Source organism: Oncorhynchus clarkii, chromosome 3, assembly GCF_045791955.1.
Source record: "Oncorhynchus clarkii lewisi isolate Uvic-CL-2024 chromosome 3, UVic_Ocla_1.0, whole genome shotgun sequence".
Lineage (NCBI taxonomy): Eukaryota > Metazoa > Chordata > Actinopteri > Salmoniformes > Salmonidae > Oncorhynchus > Oncorhynchus clarkii.
In genome coordinates this window covers 82,577,572-82,596,715 of record NC_092149.1, presented here as the reverse complement: position 1 = coordinate 82,596,715, position 19,144 = coordinate 82,577,572, and the positions used below count along the sequence as shown (strand labels likewise).

Here is a 19,144-nt window from a genome sequence, read left to right as displayed (position 1 = left end):
ATGTGCAAAACTGATAGAGACATACCCCAAACGACTTACAGCTGTAATCGCAGCAAAAGGTGGCGCTACAAAGTATTAACTTAAGGGGGCTGAATAATTTTGCACGCCCAATTTTTCAGTTTTGTTTTGTTAAAAAAGTTTGAAATATCCAATAAATGTTGATCCACTTCATGATTGTGTCCCACTTGTTGTTGATTCTTCACAAAAAAATACAGTTTTATATCTTTATGTTTGAAGCCTGAAATGTGGCAAAAGGTCGCAAAGTTCAAGGGGGCCGAATACATTCGCAAGGCACTGTAGCAGAGACTTGTAGATGACCTGGAGCCAGTGTGTTTGGCAACGTATATGTAGTGAGGGCCAGCCAACGAGAGCATACAGGTTGCAGTGGTGGGCAGTATATGGGGCTTTGGTGACAAAACGGATGGCACTTTGATAGACTGCATCCAATTTGCTGTAGAGCATTGGAGGCCATCTTGTAAATGACATCGCCAAAGCCAAGGATCGGCAGGACAGTCAGTTCTACGAGGGTATGTTTGGCAGCATGAGCGAAGGATGCCCTGTTGCGAAATAGGAAGCTGACTCTAGATTTAATCTTGGATTGGAGATGCCCAATGTGCATCTGGAAGGAGAGTCCACAGTCCAACCAGACACCTAGGTATTTGTAGTTGTCCACATATTCTAAGTCAGAACCGTCCAGAGTAGTGATGCTGGACGGGCGGGCAGGTGCGGGCAGCGATCGGTTGAAGAGCATGCATTTAGTTTTACTTGCATTTAAGAGCAGTTGGAGGCCACAGGAGAGTTGTATGGCATTGAAGCTCGTCTGGAGGTTAGTTAACACGGTGTCCAAAGAAGGGCCAGAAGTATACAGAATGGTGTCGTCTGCGTAGAGGTGGATCAGAGAATCACCAGCAGCAAGAGCAACATCATTGATATAGATATAGGTCTGTAGCAGTTTGGGTCTAGAGTGTCTCCCCCTTTGAAGAGGGGGATGACTGCGGCAGCTTTCCAATCTTTGGGGATCTCAGACGATACGGAAGAGAGGTTGAACAGGATAGTAATAGGGGTTGCAACAATTTCAGCTGATCATTTTAGAAAGAGAGAGTTATGGTCTTTCTCTTGCGTTTCAAAGATGGGAAAAATAAAAAAAGAAACGTTTTTTTCTTTGTATTATCTTCTATCAGATCTAATGTGTTATATTCTCCTACATTAATTTCACATTTCCAGAAACTTCAAAGTGTTTCCTTTCAAATGGTTTCAAGAATATGCATATAATTGCTTCAGGTCCTGAGCTACAGGCAATTAGATTTGGGTATGTCGTTTTAGGCGATTTTTTTTTTTATGGGTCAACTCATCAAGAGGTAAGGGAGAAAACGAATGCCGGAATACACATTTACATAACTGATGTCAAGTTTGATGTGTTATGCAGCAGAACATAAATACAGAAGCAGTATGAAAACAAAACGACTTTATTTGATATATCGTCCAACAACTGTGCATTACGAATGTTCAGATTTTGTTGAAGGTTCAAGACAAACTGTTCCATACTGTTATCGATGCCATACGTACTTTCACTGCACTGATGAGTCCCAGACTAGAGGAGGAGGCGTGTACTGTCACTGTTGAGAATCTGTTACATAAACCGCTCTGAAGCTGTGACTATCTGACAGGAGCTTCAATATTTGCCCATAGAGATATCTACCAATAAGTCTAGAACTATTTTAATTCTAACTTCATAGATATAGAAATAGATAGATATAGAAATATTCACCATCGGTCGAACATTTGTGGATTCTTCCTGACTATTGGAGCCATTGAACTTGATTGACAAAAGGTGGTAAAACGTTCACTGAACTAATGGCAATGTCATCTTGACCCTGGGAGTTCACATTCGTAAAGAATGAGACTAAGTCGCTGCGCATCAACTGTTCCTATCATGTTCCATATTGCAGACGTGTAATGATTGTTGTTGTGCACTGCTTCAACGCACACGTTTGATATTTGTTACTAGTTGTGTCGCAAAATTAACTATCCAATACTTTCCTAACATTGATCACATGTGTTCTGTTCTAAAGTGATTGAATATATATATATATATATATGTATTACTTTTCAGGCGCACTCAGGCAGACTGTGGGACAAATATCATTAAGCAGCGTTTCCGCAGGCAGGATTTTATGAGCGCAAAGATGGCGGCTTCATTGCTGAGGATAGTGCGACTTGGCTCTACCAAGGTAATGAAATGTCATGCACATAGCTAATCACATTATTTGAAGTTCTAACATGCTGTAGTTTTCGAAGAGACCCCTTTAACTAATTGCAACGTCATTTTTAATTTGTGCAGAGACAAAACATGAATCGTGAGCTTGTTAGTATTTCAGCGACATGGCTACAGTGCGTTAGCTAATGGATAACATTGATTGATAACATGGTCAACGTTATCTACTGTAGCTACTTTCATATCAAGTGCATCATTTGAGCCGTTCGATTAGAAGATTTATGATCGTTTTTTATTTTGAATTAGCAAAGTGTTCATAGCAAATATTTTACAGTGGTGTAAAAATACTTTAAAAAGTACTACTTAAGTCGTTTCTGGGGGTATCTGTACTTTACTATTTATATTTTGGACAACTTTTACTTCACTACGTTCCTAAAGAAAATATTGTACTTTTTACTCCATACATTTAACCCTGACAACCCAAAGTACTCATTACATTTTGAATGCTTAGCAGAACAGGAAAAGTGTGAAAGAAACCGCTTATCTAGAGAACACGTGGTAATCCCTACTGCCTATGTTCTGGCGGACTCACTAAACACAAATGCATCTTTTGTAAATGTGCCCCTGGCTATCCGTACATTTTTAAAACGAGACATTTACGGAGTCACGTTCACTTTTACTTGTGTAACTATCTATACTTTTACTCAAGTATGACAATTGGGTACTTTTTCCACCACTGCTATTTTATTTAAGTTGATGACTGCTACCTACCTAGCTCTCCAACTGTAGGTGACAGTCTTCCATTTCTCTACAGTTTTCAGCCATTAGCCTCACCCACGACTGGCTCATGTCAACTATCCCAATGCTATCCCAATGCTGTGTTGTAATGTTTAGAAACGTCAGTCATCGCTTGTGATACGGCTTTTGAAAATATTGCTTTTTAATTTATCAGCGAGAATGAATCCTTCAAATAAAAAAGTGACTTACTGTATCAGTTTTATACAGATCCATACGTCCTTGGGCATAGCTGCGGGAAGAAGCACCGCCTGAAAAATCTGAATGTAATTTTCTTATTTATGTTATGAAACAACATTTAAGTTTTTTTTTTCCCACAAAAGTAGTGCACTGGGGCTTTACTAGTCTTGTAATAGAGGACTGATAAGCTGTCTGTAGCACGGACAGCTGCTATTGCATTGATGTCTATGGGAGACCCAGCCCGTTAAGTAGACAGGCAGTTTACCATTTAAATATTTTTTGTCAATTCTGATCTTCAATTATCCACCATCTTTGCTCCCGAGTGGCGCACCGGTCTACGTCGGTGCAAGAGACGTCACTGCAGTCCCTGGTTAGAATCCAGGCTGTATCACATCCGGCCGTGATTGGAAGTCCCATAGGGTGGCGCACAATTGGCCCAGCGTCGTCCGGGTTTGGCCAGTGTAGGATATCATTGTAAATAAGAATTTGTTCTTAACTGACTTGCCCAGTTAAATAAAATAAAGATAAAATAAAAAAATATATATATATTTATACATTTGCTGTAGCCAAAGATGATATATTATATAGCTCAGTTGTGGCTTGTGAACTTTGCAGGTGTTACTGATTAATCAACAATGCCATGCTGGTGGGTGGTACCATTTAAAATGAAACGTAAGGCTCAAGAATTTACACGTAATTTCGTAGGAAAAGACACGTCATTGGCATGAATTTGCACAAAGTGGCCAGTTAGGTTTTGTCACTTCAAGCCCAAATATAATACGCTGAGTGCACAAAACATTAGGAACACTTGCTCTTTCCATGTCTGACTGAATCCAGGTGAAAGATATGATGATCCCTACTGGTGTGCGTTTAAACATTGTGAGCATTTTTTTTCTGATACAGATTATTTTGTGTTTCTGGCCTTTAAAATCAAAGCATGCTATGCCTGCAACTCAATTCACTGCTTTTTAAATGGACAAATATTTTATTTGGGCCAAATTCGATCAAATTCTGAAATTGCAATAATCGCAATTAACAACAGGAAAATCATGCAATTCAGTATTTCATTATTTTTTAAACTTTTTTATTTTACAGCCCTAGTTGCAGTTATATTGTCACTAATTGGTGTATACTTTGATCAGTGCGTGCAGGCGGAGAGGTGGAGCGCTCCTGCAGCTGCTGCCCTATGCACGAAAGCTGGTGGTCCCAAGAAGCCCAAGAAGAGCAGCTCAGGAAGTAAGTTTGGATCAGCATTTAATTTGACCAAAAATACCTCATACAATTATTTGTAGTTTATGATACTTTAGCAGATGTCAATTCTTGAACATAGTGAGGGTGCTCAAATTGTGCTACAAGTATCATTAAATCAATAAAATTACTCATCATATCCAAATTATACGGACCATTTTCTTGTATATTTCTCAAAAGGGACTTAAAGTAGTTGGCGCACAATGACAAACTGAGAAAGAGTTCGCTGTGGACTATCCACACATTTGATTTAGCTGTAATGCTAGGGTCCAGTTCTTTATTCATCAATTGATCAAGGAGGAAGAGAGACCCATTGATGACCAGACTGATAAAACTCCCCAATGTGGCTCATCTCATTAAAGACCTTCACTAGAGATATGAACACCAAATTTTTCCTGGAAGATTTCTATTAGTACGGAGACTTTTTTTTGTGAAACATTTCCCATAACCATTCGAGATCACTGCACTGCCAATCGAGATCACTGCACTGCCAATCGAGATCACTGCACTGCCAATCAAGATCACTGCACTGCCAGAAAAGGTAGTCCTCGAGAATACATTTTAAAAGCCTTTCAGATGCTGAAGATATTGTATACAGTAGTCTTACGTGCAAAAGTAATGAGCAGAAGTTAAGAAGATGTTTTGGAGAAGAACTGAAGATGATCTTTTAATATTTTTTTAAAAAGCTAACAAAAGTCAGATTACAGGTAAGACATGCTGAAGGGAAGTTCAAGCCTCCTGGAGGCCTGTCTTTGTACCCAAAAGGCTGAGGAATCTACAATTCTGAATCTTCTAGAAGGATTTTGTTTTTGCAGGCTGCTTGGACCACAATTTGAGTAAATGTCTCAGTTAGTTCCACCATTTTGTTTTGAGTTTGAGTTTATTTTTATTTTTACAGGGACAGTGCACATTAATCAACGTTTCAGTAAAAGTGCCGGTTTTAGCCAGCCGGCTAATTTTCAACCGCAGTCCCTGGGCAGGTTATTAAAAAAAATTACAATATAGACAATAGCAGCATAGAACAAGCAAGACATAGCAACATAGGACAAGCAAGACATAGCATACAGAGCAACATAGGACAAGCAAGACGTTTTCTATACAAAGTGATGATGAAAAATGCAAATTAAGTTTGTTTTCCTTCCCCAGGTACCAAAATATAATGATGTAAATCATTTTTTTCCCCCACAGCTTTCACTAATATAATCAGATATTTTTCCAACAATAGTATCCTCTTATAAGTGGAATTTTTCTTGTACTCTATAACATGAATTGGCAATGAAAGATAGTTTTGGGAAGTTGGTTTTGGCACATGCGCACTTAATTATGAAACTATAGTTTGATTAAAATGTAATGTTTTTATTATGTTCCTCAATTAATAGTACATTTACACTTTTTGTGCCCCTTCTTGGCACTTTGTGCCCTTTTTAGTCCAGGCACCATATGTGTCTTGCAAAGGGATATTCTTGAATACTGTCTGTAGCCATTTTGCGCTGGGTAAGTTTTGTCCACATTTAATGCAAAGTGGGGGGATGTTGGTTTAAATTCCTTTTAGGCTAATTAGAGTATGAATAGAAATTAATAAATCTTGTTTGTTTCCCCCCCTCCTCCGTCCTAGAAAAGTCCCAGGGCAAAACATATTTTGATTTAGAGAAGCTTGTACCACACAGAAAATATGTGGAGTTTCCAAAGAAAGAAATGACACCAGCTGCTGCAGTAGAACTTGTCGCCGCCCCAAAGCCTGTTGCTGCCGCAGAGCCAATTGTTGCCGCGGCTGAAGCTGTTCCAGCCCCCGCTGCGGCTGAAGCTGTTCCAGCCCCCGCTGCAGTTGAAGCTGTTCCAGCCCCCGCTGCAGTTGAAGCTGTTCCAGCCCCCGCTGCAGTTGAAGCTGTTCCAGCCCCCGCTGCGGCTGAAGCCACCCCCGTCGTCGACACAGTCGCCCCCGCAACTGAAGCCATTGTTGAATCCGCCGCTCTTGTAGCCAAAGCCACCCCCGTTGTTGAAGCCGCTGCATCAGTAGCTGAAGCCGCTCCTGTTGCAGCCGAAGCGGCTCCCATCTTTGAAGCTTCGTCAGCGGCCGACACTCCTGTTGAAGCCGTCCCAGAAGCTGCTGCCCCTGCAGAAGCGGTTGCTGAAGCTTCCCCAGTTGAAGCTGCCCCAGTTGAAGCTGCCCCAGTTGAAGCTGCCCCAGTTGAAGCTGCCCCAGTTGAAGCTGCCCCAGTTGAAGCTGCCCCAGTTGAAGCTGCCCCAGTTGAAGCTGCCCCAGTTGAAGCCATAGCAGAAGTTTTGGTTGAATCTGCCACCATTGAAGCTGCGGCTGAAGCCCTCGTGGAAGTTGTAGCAGAGGTTGTGACTGTAGCTGCCCCCATTGAAGCTGCGGCTGAAGCCCTCATTGAAGCTGTAGCAGAGGTTGTAGCTGAAGCGGCCCAAGTTGAATCTGCAGCAGAGGAGCTGATTGCAGAGCCCCCGGCTGAGGCAGAACGGATTGAGGCGCCTGAGGGTATACACCCCCCCCCCCACCCCCCTTCTCTCCTCTCTGTGGATCCTACTTTTTACCAACAGTGATATTTTCATGTGATGCTACAACTCTTAAGGATATCTTGTAAAGATACCCAATATCACAGAAGCACTTTTCGTTCTTGCTTTGGTTTGTCTTTTCCAGTGGGCTAATTTACCACACTATTTGCTATTTATCCCTCAAACTACCACATTTCTACATTGTTGCAGCCGTGTAGACCCAAGTCACACATCTTTTCCCCCAAACCCGTTCCTTCTGGGATTCCATGCATTAACTTGTAACCATGCAGCTTTGCTCATCCGACACCCGATGAATGTCTCCTCTGCGTTCTTCAGCACGGCTTCATAATTTACTCTCTGGTTCAGCTGTGACGGCCTGCGCCGGTCTGCGCCGATCTGCTTGATTTAATATCTTTATTTTGCCATGTTTTTCCAGCATTCACTCGTTCTTACCTGCACTCTTTCTGCTGCTAGTTTGTTTCTCGACATCTCTGTTTTTCCTTCCGTCACTCGATCATCTGTTCTTATTTCACAACCTTCTCTGTTCCCTTCACTGAATATTGTTACAAGAAACAAGATCCTCAACGCCCTGAATTTTTAACTTTTTTGTTTTTATAATTTCAACTATTGTTTTGTTACATTATATTTTGGTACGGTTAATGCTAAAGTTACTGTATACTGTCAAAGGTAATGTTAAGGTCATATTAACCAGCGTTTTGACTCGTCTGTCTCTGGGCAGCTACTGAGTGATAACGTGCAATGGGGTCTGGTATTATGATTCTATGTTTCCTACTCTTCCCTCCTCTCTCAGCTTCTCTCTCACACTTTGTTTTCCCTGAGTCGCAGGATATCAGTAATCTGTAATTGATCCCCTCACTTTTGTATTTGTTTGGCGCTGTGTAACATATTTGGAAATGTCAACTTTCCTTCCCCTTGGTTAGTCAATGCGCAAGAGTTTGCACCTTGGTTGCTGGGTGTGGAATCAAACACGATTGGGGAAAAAAGTTCCTACATTTTACTGTTAAATGTACATGAGTTGGTTATACGCAGGGAGTTTGAATTGGACATCTCAAATATAGAACCCATGTGTCTGCCAAGTAATAACATGAACTACACAGATGTGACGCATAGCATTCCCCCATCACAGCAACTTATAACCTGTTACCTGACCTTTCTAACTTAATCTTTCCTCTCTTACCCCTGTTTATGCCAGTCAGAGTCTACCACTTCTAAGTGCTGTTTTTGTGCATGAGGGTATTGGAAGTGATTAGTTTTGTCATGTGGTTCAAGCCAAAAGCTGTTGCATTCCACTCCTGTCATTTGCCAAAGAGGCTAGCATTTCACAATATTCAAATATGAATACTGTCATTAAAGAGCTCGAGGAGATCATAGGATTTGATCTTGATTCGATAACCCTCACAGCTATCATCCAATCACAATGTTTATGCAAATTAGACTGATAGGAAAACGATTGGTGACCGTTTTGTTTCTTTCCTCTCATTAATGGGACGCAACGGAAGCAAACGTAGCTCGATTGAATCTTGTAGGCTAATCATTTCTGTATCATTATTTATTTCATTACAAAGTCCTATCTACACACTTAAAATGTGTAATTCTATGTTGCGCCAAATTGGCGCGCACTCCATGCTACATAACTTTATTATGGGAAATATCAATTTGGTTTCAGACTACCAATCAGGAACTGGGCTGAAAATCTGGCTGCATTTTGAACGTTCTGTTGATGAAAGGCCAGTCTCTTTGGCAAATGACAGGAGTGGAATGTCAACAGACTGGTACCCAGACTAATATAGACTGAATATAAAATAATGGTGTTTTTCCTTCATTGGACTCAGTTCAACTGGACCCAATCCAGAAGCTCTTCCTGGATTCGATCCGCGAGTACTCCTCAAAGAGCGTGTAAGTTACACAATTGTTTTTGGCTAGCTTTTTTTTGTCTTGCTCACAATCATTCCCCCTTTGTCATCAAGCGGACATTTCAACCATGTTTTCTTCTCTCGGGGCCAGTGGCGGTTTGGTAGATGCAGGCCCTGCATATGAGAAGAACTTGGCAGAGGAGCTGACTAAACTCCAGCGACTTTATGGTGGTGGAGACATCACAGCTTTCCCAGAGTTCAAGTTCACAGGTTAGTAGTTTTATAAAGGTGTCCATGAGCCTTTTTGAAATGCTTTATTAGGTTCTTCTAGGACCAATAATATAATGCATTAATATTCTCATTGCACACCATTTTTCTCTCTCTGTCCAGAGCCCAAGCTGGAGGAAGTGGCCCTCAAGTAAACCTCACCAGTTCACTTTTCTCCAGCTTTTTCCTGTCCATTTGTTCCATGAATATTGGAAGTCTAAAGATAACTGTATCAAGTTGATGCTAAAATCCTTTTAATGTTCTATGTGGTGGTGGGGGGGGATAGAGGAGTTTCTATTTCTGTATAAATATAAATTCTCTGACTTAGTCTGTATTAGATGCACATGTTAGAGGTCAAGCGTAGGCTGAGCTTTGAGCTGTGAAATATATATGCATTTGCATAGGATGATCCATGAATGTTGGATGGGGAGGGATAAACTCTGATCCATATTCTACTTTTGTTGCAGTCTTTCATTCCAAGTTGATCAATGTCATCATTGTAAATCGCATGCAATGTTAAAGTAAAAAGACTACCCATGTTTGTATTGTATAACTGCACATAAGTTACTGAATGCAGATTTGCCTTGAAACCGCAGTTACAGAAAAATTGTGTTCACATACAGTTGAAGTCAGAAGTTTACATATACACCATAGCCAAATACATACTCAGTTTTTCACCATTTCTGTCATTTAATCCTAGTACAAAATTCCCTGTCTTTGGTCAGTTAGGACCACCACTTTTATTTTAAGAATGTGAAATCTCAGAATAATAGGAGAGAGTGAGTTATTTCAGCTTTTGTTTCTTTCATCACATTCCCAGTGGGTCAGAAGTTCACACACTCAATTAGTAATTGGTAGCATTGCCTTAAAACGTGTCGGGTAGCCTTTCACAAGCTTCCCACAATAAGTTGGTTGAATTTTGACCCATTCCTCCTGACAAAGCTGGTGTAACAGTCCGGTTTGTAGGCCTCCTTGCTCGTGCACGCCTTTTCAGTTCTGCCCACAAAATGTGTGAGGAGGAGGGTTTATCCTCCAGGTCTTTAACTGTTTTCCAGAACTTCTTGGGGTTAGACCCACAGAGAGAGACCTGCTCCTTAAAGTAACTAACTTTGGCCTTCCGGATAGCCTGAGTGCACTTATTTCTCATTTGCCTGAACGATAGCCAGTCAGCCTGAGGATGCGTGTGCTGAGCCTTTCGCCAAATGAAATTCTTGAGGTGGAGTAAGTCTGCCAGATCACGGTTGAACCAGGGGCTGAACCGGTTTTTCATTTTCTATATGAGGGAGTGTTTCTTAACAATACCACAAAAAAGGTGAGTGAGTGAGCATCTTTGACAGAGGGGATCAAGCTGATTCTATACCAATTTACAGAGGCCAGGTCACGAAGGAAGTCTGGCTAATTAAAAGTTTTGTAGCAAGCGTTTAAGACAAATCAGGACAGGTCGTTTCACTGAGCAGCCATTACGAACACATAGATACAGGTACAGTATATACATATGAGATGAGTAATGTAAGATATGTTAACATTATCAAAGTGGCATTGTTTAAAGTGACTAGTGACCCATTTATTAAAGTGACCAGTGATATGAGTCTATGTAGGCAGCAGCCTCTCTGAGTTAGTGATGGCTGTTTAGCAGTCTGATGGCCTTGATATAGAAGCTGTTTTTCAGTCTCTCGGTCCCAGCAATACTTATTTTCCACCATAATTTGCAAATAAATTCATAAAAAATCCTACAATGTGATTTTCTGGATTTTTTTCCCTCATTTTGTCTGTCATAGTTGAAGTGTACCTATGATGAAAATTACAGGCCTCTCATCTTTTTAAGTGGGAGAACTTGCACAATTGGTGGCTGACTAAATACTTTTTTGCCCCACTGTATGTGTTTAATAAAATATTGATTCAAATGACCAGCTGGTAAGGGTATTGCTGCTGGTGATTCTCTGATCCACCTCTACGCAGATGACACCATTATGTAAACTTCTGGCCCTTCTTTGGACACTGTTAACTAACCTCCAGACGAGCTTCAATGCCATACAACTCTCCTTCCGTGGCCTCCAACTGCTCTTAAATCTAAGTAAAACTAAATGCAGCAACCGATTGCTGCCCACAACTGCCTGCCCGTCCAGCATCACTACTCTGGACGGTTCTGACTTAGAATATGTGGACAATTACAAATACCTAGGTGTCTGGTTAGACTGAACTTTCCTTACAGACTCACATTAAGCATCTCCAATCCAAGATTAAATCTAGAATCGGCTTCCTATTCCTTAACAAAGCATCTTTCACTTATGCTGCTAAACACCCACGTAAAACTGACTATCCTACCGATCCTTGACTTCGGCGATGTCATTTACAAAATAGCCTGAAACACTCTACTCAGCAAATTGGATGCTGTCTATCACAGTGCCATCCGTTTTGTCACCAAAGCCCCATAAACTACCCACCACTGCGACCTGTATGCTCTCGTTGGCTGGCCCTCGCTTCATATTCGTCGCCAAAGCCACTGGCTCCCGGTCATCTATAAGTCTCTGCTAGGTAAAGCCCCACCTTATCTCAGCTCACTGGTCACCATAGCAGCACCCACCCATAGCATGCACTCCAGCAGGTATATTTCACTGGTCACCCCCAAAGCCAATTCCTCCTTTGGCTGCCTTTCCTTCCCAGTTCTCTACTGCCAATGACTGGAACGAATTGCAAAAATCACTGAAGCTGGAGACTCATATCTCCCTCACTAACTTAAGCATCAGCTTTCAGAACAGCTCACAGATCATTGCACCTGTACATAGCCCATCTGTAAATAGCCAATCCAACTACCTCATCCCCATATTGTTTTTTTTTTTTTGCTCCTTTGCACCCCAGTATCTCTACTTGCACATTCATCTTCTGCACATCTATCACTCCAGTGTTTGATTGCTAAATTGTAATTACTTGGCCACTACGGCCTATTTATTGCCTTACCTCCCTAATCTTACTTCATATGCCCACACTGTATATAGATTTTTTTTCTATTGTTATTGACTGTACGTTTGTTTATTCCATGTGTAACTCTGTGTTGTTGTTTGTGTCGCACTGCTTTGCTTTATCTTGGCCAGGTCGCAGTTGTAAATGAAAACGTGTTCTTAACTGGCCTACCTGGTTTAATAAAGGTGAAGTAAACAATTAAAAAGGATATCAGAATTCTAAATGGTTAACTACCTTTCTATTATGAGAATTAACATATGGAGTATATACTTTTTACTATGGCACAAATGAAACAATTGTTAAAATCCACTGAAGTGGTAAGTGCTATTTTTATCACCCTTTCAAAGAGGAACTAATTTCGTTCCCAGACACTTCCGTCCAAATGTGCGTGCCTGGGGAGGAGCTTACAGAGCAATATAATTGTTGTGTTTCCCCACGGAAAATAAAGAACGGAGCACCAAAATGGCGACCTCCTTACTTCGGCTAGGACGACTGGGGTCTCTCAAGGTACTATTCGTTGTTTATTGTCTAAACATGTTTTTCTTCAGTTGTCATTTCGATTATTTTACAAAGAACCTTTTCGTTAGTTGATTGGTTTGTACAGTAATCAACGTATCGTAACCGTTTTCTTTTAACATTAGCTAGCGTCCTTCTGTCCTGTTGACCGGAGGAGCAGGACTGCTAGCTGTATTTACAATCCTCTACATCTCATTTTTTGAGACTATGCTTCATCGTGCTCATAAGATTTAAGCTAGATATTTAGGTTACCTTGTTATTGAATAACGTTAAGTCAAAATTAGCCTCTCCTGGTCTCATTGTTAAGCTTGAAACGTTTGGTAGACAATTCCAGAAGGAGCTGGCAAGTGGGCATAAACAGACTGGAACGCAGGGCTAGGCTAATGAATGCTGAATTTACAACATAAAACAATGGTATGTATTTCTTTCTGTTTAGGTTCTCCAGAAAGAGAGCTGGGGCCTTTTGAGGAGCTCCTCTGCCGCGGCATTCTGCACCAAGGCTGGGGAGCCAAAGAAAGCTGTTAAGGCAACGGCTACAATTAAGAGTGCGGCTATTTTATTTTTTAATTCATTTACGTTAATATGTTCTATTCTAGGTCCTTTTTATTCTCCCCCTAGGTAACAATCACGCAATTTCTCTCTCAGGTATAGCCCACACTTGGAGTATCTCCCTGATGTGCCAATACAACCACATCCCGGAATCTTACAGATTAACCATGACCATTTCCTAAAGCCAATTCTACTTCTCTTTTAAACATTTGCTTGATTCCACTGGAACCGGGATTAAGGATGCATTAATCTGGTTAACAAACACACTTTTTTTCCCAAACAGTAAAATGATGTGACCAACAGAAAATACTATAAGATATCTCTATATAATGACCAGATTCTTATTTCTCCGCCCTAACAATAGTAGTCGTCCCGAGGCTGGAAGGCAGGTGACACAGAAACGCATTGGGCTTGTTTTGGGCTAGAGTTAAAGATCTCGCTTCGTCTCTTCTCTGATACTATGCATGCATACAAGGACCAGACATTTTTCATTAAGAGCTTAATTGGAAACATGCAACAATAGCAAGCCTGTCGTCTAACAGTCAAAAAGCTATAGTCTAGTATTGAACATGCAGCTCCTGTAATGAAGCAGCTAATGAAAAGTAATTTTCAAACATTTGCCAAAATGCAATTTGCTGGAAAACACTGTTCTAAACCTAATGTTAGTAGTTGTGACAGATTAATTTATCTGTTAGAATCTACAACAACAATTAGGATGGGTTGCTAATATGATTAGGATTGTGCCTTCTGCTTCTGGACAACGGAAGAAAGTACATATGAACCAGATCAGGAGAGAAATGCTGGTTAATGGCATCAGGAAGTCTTTATAAAATAGTTTCTATGTATGGATTTTTCTCAGGGCTTCTTTTCCAAGGTAAGACGACTCATTATTTGAAGTAAAGCTTTCAGACAGTTCCTGCCTCAAGCTCACATTGCAAAGTGGTGGGTGATACGCAGATAGCATGCCTATCGTTGACTATAGCCTATGCACTCTGATGGCAAATGGGAGGCGCGCTTTAGTTACGAGTTGAGATGGACACGATTAAAAAAAAAAGGCACTATTTTTATTTGTCAAAGTTTTTAACACGCGGTTGCATTTTGAAATTGTATTTGTTGTGCAATGATTGGGCTTTCAAAAGCATGTTTCACTCCAGTGAGGAGCTACTCTGGCGCTGTCTGACAGGTGGTAGGCTATTATGCTCCTCAAACTAAATAAATAAGATGCGTGACGACTAATGAAAATGCATGCGCACCAATTTCATCCCACAAAAAATATGGAAATTAACCTATAGACCGATAAGCATTAACCGGTCAAAATGTATTTTTAGCAGCTCGCTGATTTAACTGTTAATTTCCCTAAAATCCCTAACAGGGATGTAATAAGAATCTAAAGAATGTAATTTTACAATGGTTAAACTAGTTCCACAGTAGCTTTGGTGTCAGGAGTTTTCTGTGTTGTGTTTGGCATAGGTGGTTTTATTTGGAGACGAGCCTCCTGGTTGTGAGGAACATACTGATTAGGCTATATACTCTTACATTTTTTGGGGTGTAATTTATTCCATTTACCATTTCTTAATCCCTAGAGGCCTCAGAAGAGGGGGCTGCACTACAAGCCTACAACACCACGGTTGCCTTCCCCGTTAAGCTTTCAGCCTCAGGACTTTCCCCAGCACAGGCTCTAGGTGAAATTGAATCAGTGGCTAGCCCCGTCACTGCTGAAACAATAGTAGCCGCAGCTGCAGAACCAGCTACCTCTTCCACTTCTGCAAGCCATGCTGACGCTATGCCTGCTGAAACTGCTGTGGCTGAAGAAACTGCTAGTCCTGCTGTAGATGTGGCCGCTCCAGTCATAGAGGTGGCTAAGTCTGCCCCTGCTTCTGAGAGTGTTGCAGAGGTCACATCCCTTGTCACAGAGGAGGCCGCAGCACCAGAGACACCAGTAGTAGAATCCACTACACCAGCTGCCAAGGCCGCAGTAGTCGCTGACGCTGTTGCAGAAGCTGCTCCAGTTGCTGAGACTGTTGCCAGTGAAGCCGCCCCAGTTGAAGCAGTCGTGGCAGAGGCTCCTTCAGTTGCGGAGGCTGTCGCCGAACCTGCTCCAGTCGCTGACATTGCTGCTCCCATCGTCGATTCTGTTCAACCTGTAATTGACGCCGCCACCAAAGTCACGGATGCTGCTCCCCCAGTTGCTGAGCCTGTCGTTGCTACCAGTGATGAAGCTCCCGTGCCAGTAGACATTCCAGTTTCAGCCTCTGCCGATCCACCTTTAGTTGATGCTGCAGCCTCCACTGAACCTGGAGCCCCAGCCGTTGAATCCTCATCCAGTGATTCTGACTCCGACTCCTCTGACTCTGACACCGACTCTGATGATGAGATGTCCGAAGTGAAATCAAAGGCAAAACCAGAAATCCAAGCAGAAAAAAAGAAAGACTCAGAAAAGGAAGCAGTGGCTTTGGCCAGCGACGCTGAGGAGGTGGCAGCGCCGTCTGATGCCATCCTTGTGGCCACTGCTAAAGCTGTGCAAGAAGTTACACCTGCGCCGACTCTGAACGCAGTTCCTGAAACTGTCAAGGAAGAAGCACCAGAAGTTGTAGCCGAAGCAGCACCAGAAGTCACCAAAGAAGTTCAAGCGGCCGCTCCAGAAATTGCAAGTGCTGAGCTGGTTGACCCCACCTCTGTCCTGGAACCCGCCCCAGCGAAAGATACCCTGGAGGTTAGCCCTGAAACTACCCCTGCTACAAGTTTTGAGGAGCTAGTAGACTCTGCCCCTGAGATCGCTAGTGTACCCAAAGAGATTTTTGCAGAAGCTGCTCCAGAGGTTGAAGTGACGCCTCCAGAAGTCACCGCTGCACCAGAAGTCACTCCAAAAGTTGTACCGGAAGCGGCAGAAGAAGCATCTGAAGCTGCCCCTGTAGAAATTGCTGCTGAAACACCTGTTGAACCTACGGCGGAAGATGCACCGGCCATTGCTAAAGCTGCCCCAGTTGAAGCCGCAGCAGAGGTGCTGATAGACATCGCCCCTGTAGTGGCTGAAGCCGCAGGAGAGGAGCTGATTGCAGAGGCCCTGGCTGAGGCAGAACCGAATGAGACCTCAGAGGGTATACACAACACCTCGTCTAAATCCTACTCTTTCTCTCCTCTGTGGACTTTTCCAACCACAGATGGCCATATTTCTTTAAAATGTCCTTCATAACACATAGGGTTAAATGTTAATACGTTGTAAATCACGAGTGGTTTGGCTTTAGCTGTAGCTTCTACATTTTTTTTTTTTGGCCATTTAATTGACTGTAGCTATCTGTATTGCCATTCATAATGTGTAAGGCAAATTTCTTAAGTGAAAGCATACTCATTTCACACAACGTGATACTTTAGCTACTTCAGCCAAGTGTGAGACGCATGTTTGAATGGTATGCTTTTCACCTTAGCCCTGCCTGCTTGCCTTGCAATTTAACTCTCTTGTTATATACTGAGGGTTCCCAGTTGGGACTTTGGGTCTGTATTTGCATAATTTTATTTACAAAAGCTTTGCCTTTTTAATACCTTGCCTGCACTTTGCCTCGAGAGGTTCATACTGTGAATGTTTTGGAGGACACTGCGATGCATGGTATTTGACTGGCTCACATTAGAATCTTCACAAAGGCAAAAACCTAAACTAATCATGCACTGTTTCCTCCCCTCACTCTCTCTCCCAGGTGGGGCGCTCCTGCTCTCTGTCCATATGTCTCGCCTTCCTTTCTTTCTTTCTTTCTTTATCCATCTCTACTCCCAGGGTGTTTTGGTTTTATTTACTGTATTTGGTATATATTATTCTCTCATGTCCATTGACACATATGTATTTGGATTCTGGGTTGTATGCTATGGTGTACATGCTAAATGCTAAGGCGTACTGTACATGTTAATGCTAAGGCGCACTTGTACATGCTACGGTGTACTGTACATGCTAATGCTAAGGTGTACTGTACATGCTAATGCTAAGGCGTACTTGTACATGCTACGGTGTACTGTACATGCTAATGCTAAGGTGTACTGTACATGCTAATGGTAACGTTACAGTGAACCAGCCTCCCACCCTTGACTCCAGCTTGAAGAACTGAAGCTGGGAGTGATCACTCATTGGTCTCCTTTCACTTCTTTCTCCCACTTTCTCTCTTTTACTCTGGACTTGTGTGGATATGCATGCTGTCAATTAATGAAAATGTCTGTATATGCACATGAGGTGGAAGGTGTCATTTTGCGTATGACCGTCACCGAACTTATTTCAGTGTGATTGGATTTGGACCTGTTAACCCTCTTTTTTTTATTTTTTAAGCCTGCCGTTTCAAATAGGCGAGTTGCCCCCAACAAGTCAGCTTACAATATTGCAGTAGTATTTGAGTAATGGTCTGAGTATTGTCCAATTTTGGAATTTTTAACAAAAAAAACATGACAACTTGTGTATAAAACCTTATTTGATATGGTCAAGAATAATCCTACTTCAAGGATTTTTTACATGTTGCCCAATTGACAATGTCTCATTCATGCTTCTGCCAAAGTTATATTTGTATGCCAGTTTAGTTTTCTAATTGGCTGTTAGTGCCCTTTTGCTATCCTCATTCTCCCCTTTACTTCCCAGAAGGTTGTGCTGTAGACAATGGATGCTAAGGCCATTCACATCAGCCTATCTCCAGGCTCTATAGGTGGGGGATACATCCTTAACACTGTAGAACATGCCCCACCATAATTTACTTTTGTCAAATGGGTGAATATTTAAATGTGCACTTAAAAAAAAAAATATATATATATATATATATACACACACACACACACACACATACATTTTTAAGATAAGTAAATGTGTCATGTATGGGCATCACTTTTTGTGGCTAGTGATTTATACTTTTAAAACGTGTTCTATTCCTTATGAGAATGGTTTTCTGCAACAAAAAAATTGACAGTTGCCGGGGCTCCGAATAACACTAAAACCAAATGCAATTCGCAAACCGCCTATTTCTACCTTTTGGGTTCTGGTTTTATTTAGCCTAACTCCAGGTCAGTCAGGATACCCTTATGCCTGTGCTGTGTCTTATACCCGTCTCTGTGTTCTACCCCCTTCAGCTGCACCTCCAGAGCCAGGCCCCGAGCCATTCGACAACAGCACTTATAAGAACCTCCAGCACCACAACTACAACCACTACACCTTCGCAGACCTGGACCTGGAGATGGCCAAGTACCGTCTGCCCCAGCCCTCCTCCGGTAGACCCTCCCCCAGACACTGAGACCGCCTGGAATCCAGGCCCCATGTCCCCAGACAGCATGTCTCTGATCCCGCTGACCACCCCATGTCCCCAGGCAGCATGTCTCTGATCCCGCTGACCACCCCATGTCCCCAGGCAGCATGTCTCTGACCACCCCATGTCTTTTTTTTTTTTTAGAAGAATAATGATTTTGCCTTGTACTTTATGGTCCCTAAGATGTGCTTGTAATTCTGTTAAAATAAATCTATTATATTAAACTACACAAAATGGATCTGAGGCGTTGAGATATTTTGTATTGTTTGAGGTTTTTCTCTCGTTCTCTCGGGAAAATATTTAACATTGGTTCTTTGCCGGGTTCTGCGTCGGGGTCATTTGAATAATGCTGTATATGCAAATATTTTTAATCTACGTTCTATTTTAATGACTCCCGATTTGACTCTCTCTGATCGTTCAGTACACATCCCGTTGACCTAATTATCACAGCAGTACAATCACAACACTGCACATCTGAGAATGGATCTTTGTCTGTAATAATACATTACCCACTGATGTGGGAGGAGGATAAGGCTCCTTGTAAAAGTCACAATGTCAAGTTAATTACATTAATTTCATTGTTTATAACAGGCTTTTCATTTTGCATTGGCCTAGATTAAAGCGCAGCAGTGGTTTATATTTTGCCAAGCATTCAACCAGCAAGATAGGCCGTCATTGTAAATAAGAATGTGTTCTTAACTGACTTGCCTAGTGAAATAAAGGTTCAATAAAACCAAAAAAATGTCTAGATTTGGGGC

General features: G+C 41.9%; 2 protein-coding genes across 3 annotated transcripts; both read left to right on the top strand.

The window, feature by feature from the left end:
• The first annotated feature begins 1,618 nt into the window (after nt 1-1,618).
• LOC139405514 (fibrous sheath CABYR-binding protein-like) lies at nt 1,619-10,825 on the top strand. Of its 2 annotated transcripts, none has more exons than XM_071147916.1 (7): nt 1,619-1,831; nt 2,114-2,231; nt 4,333-4,426; nt 6,054-6,935; nt 8,806-8,869; nt 8,978-9,096; nt 9,217-10,825. In XM_071147916.1, the coding sequence occupies exons 2-7, from the start codon at nt 2,175-2,177 to the stop codon at nt 9,246-9,248; spliced, it is 1,248 nt and encodes a 415-aa protein (XP_071004017.1). In that variant the 5' UTR covers nt 1,619-1,831; nt 2,114-2,174; the 3' UTR covers nt 9,249-10,825. The 2 variants fall into 2 exon arrangements, with proteins under 2 accessions (XP_071004017.1, XP_071004016.1); XM_071147915.1 differs by having other exon boundaries at nt 8,806-8,870; nt 8,973-9,096.
• A 1,638-nt stretch (nt 10,826-12,463) lies between these two features.
• LOC139405513 (NADH:ubiquinone oxidoreductase subunit V3) lies at nt 12,464-18,624 on the top strand. The gene is made up of 5 exons (XM_071147914.1): nt 12,464-12,561; nt 13,007-13,115; nt 14,703-16,217; nt 18,214-18,496; nt 18,541-18,624. The coding sequence occupies exons 1-4, from the start codon at nt 12,517-12,519 to the stop codon at nt 18,372-18,374; spliced, it is 1,830 nt and encodes a 609-aa protein (XP_071004015.1). The 5' UTR covers nt 12,464-12,516; the 3' UTR covers nt 18,375-18,496; nt 18,541-18,624.
• Nucleotides 18,625-19,144: the final 520 nt, after the last annotated feature.